The following is a 4879-nucleotide window of genomic DNA, read 5'->3' on the forward strand; positions in this document are numbered from 1 at the left end:
ACAATTTTTTAATATATTCTGGCCATACTTTAAACAAATACAAAATTTTACGCATTTAATTTGGCTCTCAAGAATATTCGTTCATAAAGCTATTTTCATTTTTAAAAAACTTAAGACGGAGCTCGCCAAACAATGCTAAACAAGCATGGCAGTTAGGAGAGGATCAGTTCTTAACAGTGGTAAAGTTTGGGCGGACGATTCTAGTTATCGTCGTATTCTCGTGAGCTTAATTTTTTCCCACCTGGTAACGTTGTAGTATCCGCAACCAGAAGTGTAGTGAGATATATTTACTGATTAATCTTTGGCTTATTTCAGTTTCGACAGGTGTACGCCGATAAAGCAAAAAAAAAATGAGTCTGATAAATCCAAAATAGATGGATCCAATATCAAGTTACTTAATGGCAAGACATATTCAGAAAAAACGAAATTAATCAAATTACTGCCATACAACCAAAGCAAAGTGTACCGTTGCGACGGAGGAACCACTGCGATTGTAGTCCATCCATATATACCCCCTCTTGGTCACCTCCGTCCCTAACAGCGAAAAACACTAACAACTCAAGATCGAACAAGAGTACACCAGCAATGGCCGGAGGAGGAAGCAACGAAGTGAAGCTGCTGGGCTTTTGGCCGAGCCCTTACGTCCTGCGTGCGCGGCTTGCGCTCAGCCTCAAGGGCATCACCTACGAGTACATCGAGGAGGACCTCGAGAGCAAGAGTGAGCTGCTCCTCACCTCTAACCCCGTGCAGAAGGCGGTGCCGGTGCTGATCCACGACGGCAAGCCCGTCTGCGAGTCGTCCATCATCCTACAATACATAGACGAGATCTTAGCCGGCGTCGGCCCCTCTCTTCTCCCGGAGAATCCCCATGACCGTGCCATGGCTCGCTTCTGGGCCTCTTACATCAACGAGAAGGTATTACTGTATACTCTCTGTTCACGAATGACTACACTTCCAATTTTGACCTGCATCAGTTTTTTTAACATTTCACTATTTTTTAGAAAAAATAGCAACATATATAAGGTCAAATTAGTATGAAACTATATCTCAAGGCGGGTCTAGTGATACTAATCTAGAGTTAACAAGTTAACGTAAGGCAAAAGTAGAGACGTTGGTTTGAGTACTTTATGCGTCTTGCTTATGGTTTCATCAACACGGTTTTGTGACATATGGGCATTATTTGCAGCTTGTGAAAGCGTTGAACCAGACATGGGGAGGCAAGACGGAGGAAGAGAAGGCGGAGGGGATGAAGCAGGCTGCCGACGCGGTTGAGACCCTTGAGGGAGCTCTGAAGGACTGCTCCAAGGGGAAACCATTCTTTGGTGGGGAGAGCGTTGGGTACGTGGACATCATGCTCGGCGGCCTCCTCGCATGGGCTGATGTCCGCGAAGTGGTGAAGGGCGTCAAGACCTTCGATCCCGCCAAGACTCCGCTCTTGGCTATGTGGTCGGACAACTTCGGCGCATTAGACGCGGTCAAGGCAGTCATGCCAAACATCGGTAAGCTAGTTGACTATGCCATGGTGATGCAACCTCACGGGGCGGCAGCTGCAGCCGCCGCCGCAGCCGTCGCTGCAACTAACTAAAGACTCCTTTAGCCCGATCGTCTGCATTCACATATGTATTGTGGTCACTGTAGTTGTTTATCAGTGGAACACACTATACTTTTATATTTATATCAAAAAGAATACATATATTGATAATTGGGAAGAACAGGCTAGGTTACCGGTTACGAGCCCTAGTAGCAACCTCCTTGATTACTGAATTTAGACTTGATCAAGACGCATTGCTCACAAGTGTGTGTTTCAGGGACTTAACGGGCAGAATCCCCTAATAGATACGTTATATCATAGGTAGTTTCATATGTGATCTATCTCGAAAACTAGTTTTAAAACATGGAATCTTATCTGTATGAGAGGTTTCCTACCTCCTATCTTTAGATATATGAATTATAAGAGGAAGCACGAGAAAACATAGAGGAAAGTGGTAGACCACAAACCGTGATGATGTGCATTAGTAAAATCTTAGCTGCTTCATAGGTTGCAACTCACACTACTAGAAAAATGCTTAGCAGTGGCGCACCTAATTTGGTTAGCAATGCTGCATCACTACTATCACGCCACTGGTAAGTGTTAGTAGTGGCGCACCATTTGGTGCACCACTGGTAACCAAAGTACTAGTGGCGCACCATTTGGTGCACCACTGGTAACCAAAGTACTAGTGGCGCACCACAAGGTCGACGTGTGCAACTGGTAAAAAAATTGAAATTTGGATACGGATCTAAATCTAGATCTAGCACTTTTTTGCAATTTTTTTTGAATTTCATTCTAGTATGCATCTTGGCACGTTCTCGTGACGGGAAGCTCCACATGCGGCCGAAGAGGAGGGATGGGTCGGCGTCCGAATAGAACGGATGAGGAGGAGAGGATGAGGAGGAGGAGGAGGAGGAGGAGGAGGAGGAGGAGGAGGCCGGAGTTGGAGGAGGAGTGGAGGAGGGGGCCGGAGTTGGTGGAGGAGGCAGTTAAAGAGGATGACGGAGTGGAGAAGGATGCCGGAGTTGGAGGGAGGATGCCGGAGTGGAGGAGGAGGAGGAGGAGGAGGAGGAGGAGGAGGAGGGGGAGGAGGAGAGAAAGAGGAGATGATGAAGAAAAAGTGTGGAGGAGGGAGGTGGGAGGTGGGTGGGGATAAGGCTAAAAGGTGGCTAGCCATTTCAAATTTTGAAGGAGGGAAACTTAGCAGTGGCACACCACAAGGTCCGGTGCGCCACTGCTACTTTTATTTTCATGAAAAGAAAATTGTTGCCTGAAAACTAATATCTGAAAAAACTCATGTTTCCATTTTTTTTTGGAAATCTAAAATTTGTCTAAATGACCGTAGGCTGTTGAAATCGGATGTAAATTTTTACGTAGATACATTTATATAAAAAAACATTTTCATCGGAGGTCGTATGCAACTAAAAAAGCCGTTTCACCGTGACACAATTTTGCAAAAAAGTTGAAATTTAGTTTTGTTAATTTCTCTTGCAACTAGATGGCATAACACATGGTCATCTCCAACGATTTTATTTTTTGAAATTTTTAACATTTTTTTTTAAAAAATAAAAGGCGATTCGCACGTGCGCCACTACTAATTGCTGCCCAACATTCCCACCCCATCCTAGACATAGCAGTGGCGCACCTATACATGGTGCGGGGCGCACCAGGTGAGTAGTGTGCCATTGCTAGTTTTGATACCTATGGCACACCATTTACATGTGGCGCACTCACCGCTAGCCCTTTTTCTAATCCTGAAATCTTATGGGCGGGTGTGTGCCAGACGGATGTGCTGGGCACATGCACTAGGCGACAGGAGGTTGCGGTCCGGCTGGTAGGCTAGCTCATGTCAGCTTTCGTTTTTTTAAAAACTATAACTTTTGAACCGTGCGGTGAAATTATAATTCGTTTTCACTTCTAAAATCCCCACGACGAGAGCTTCGAAACTAGACCACATTTTCATATGTTTCGACGAATTTTTTTTCAAGCAACTTTGATACTCGACAGAGCAAATTTGATTTGTGATGGCCCAACTTTGGGGTCCAGCGAAGCAACTTTAGTACCCACCGAATAAATTTTGATGGATGGCTGAGCAACTTTGGCGTCTAGCGATGCAACTTTCGTTGTGAATGTAGATTTACGTTGTGCAGTAAAGTTGCTTCGCCCCACACTAAAGTTGCATAATCTTGCATTATAATTGCTTTGTCGCATGTAAAAGTTGCTTTAAAAAAACTACATCAAAATACATAGAAATGAGATCTAGTTTTGAAGAGCTCGTCGCAAGAAATTCAAAAGTGAAAGCGGATCCTAATTTCGACATCTGGTGTAAAAGTTATATGATTTTAAGCATTTGAAAAGAAAAATTAATGTGCATGATGTCATTGTAGTGCATGTGCTACAATCACTGAATGTCTAGCTATAAATGGTATGTGTTCACACTGACAAAGGTAGCATGTTCCTTTTTTAGTCGCCCGCTCAGATGCACTAATAGGCATGCGGCCGCCCGCTAGACTAATCCTTTTCTAATAGTGTCACAACTAGCATAAATTAAGATGTAATCAAATACAATGCTCTTGAACAGGGCCGGCCCTAGGGGGGTGGGGGGCAGGCAGGGCGGTTGCCCCAGGCCCCCGAACCAAAGTGGGCCCCAAATCCTACCTAGATCAGGCGAACACAGCAGACGAAGAGCTAATTTTCGCAGCACCATTAGAGCTGATCAGGAGACCCTTCTCGTGCGATTCGGGGGAGACGAAAACGAAGCGATAACGTCTGCGTCGTCCTGGTGGACTTGAGCCTTTTCTCCGTTTTCTTAACTTGGGCTTTTCACTTTCATTTAGCGTGAGCAGTTTTTCTTCATCTAAATGTATGATATGACACGCTCAGAAAAAGATAGAGTAAAATCCATCAATAGTACCTGAACTTGTTGACCAAAATCACTTTAATCATCGTACATAGAGAATACAGATTTACGGTCATTCAATACAAGTTGGTGTGTCACGAAGGTCACTGGGAGCTGTGTATTTGACGACATGGCAAACTGCAGGATCCACTGCTAGAATTTGCTTTTACAAATATACCCCCAAACTTAATAGCAAATGTCTATACATAAGGACCACTCTCCATGACAAGTGGGGCACAGGTCAAAGTTCACCCAGTCAACACTAACAGGAAATAATTTTCCCCAAAAATAAAGCGACGAGCGATGGACGCTTTGGCAATTTGGCTTGCCCCAGTTCCGGCTCGACTGGAAGATGAGGAGCGTGCTGGCGCCCTGGCGGTGGGCGACGTCTAGCACGCTATGGCCGGCACCGACGCCGTTGTTCCATCCCTCGCCGCCGGGGGAGTCCT

General features: G+C 45.1%; 1 protein-coding gene across 1 annotated transcript; it reads left to right on the plus strand.

Annotated features, from left to right (window-relative positions):
* Nucleotides 1-585: 585 nt before the first annotated feature.
* On the plus strand, nt 586-1585 carry LOC124646632 (probable glutathione S-transferase GSTU6). Its single transcript, XM_047186726.1, has 2 exons — nt 586-915; nt 1187-1585. The coding sequence occupies exons 1-2, from the start codon at nt 586-588 to the stop codon at nt 1583-1585; spliced, it is 729 nt and encodes a 242-aa protein (XP_047042682.1).
* The last annotated feature ends 3294 nt before the right edge of the window (nt 1586-4879 follow it).

The sequence above is a fragment of the Lolium rigidum genome, chromosome 4 (assembly GCF_022539505.1).
Source record: "Lolium rigidum isolate FL_2022 chromosome 4, APGP_CSIRO_Lrig_0.1, whole genome shotgun sequence".
NCBI classification, from domain to species: Eukaryota; Viridiplantae; Streptophyta; class Magnoliopsida; order Poales; family Poaceae; genus Lolium; species Lolium rigidum.

Excerpts from the sequence above, each read along its gene's own strand:
- LOC124646632 (XM_047186726.1), top strand. The coding sequence starts at position 586 with ATGGCCGGAGGAGGAAGCAACGAAGTGAAGCTGCTGGGCTTTTGGCCG. Across the intron at positions 916-1,186 it reads CCTCTTACATCAACGAGAAG|CTTGTGAAAGCGTTGAACCA; the intron begins GTATTACTGTAT and ends CATTATTTGCAG.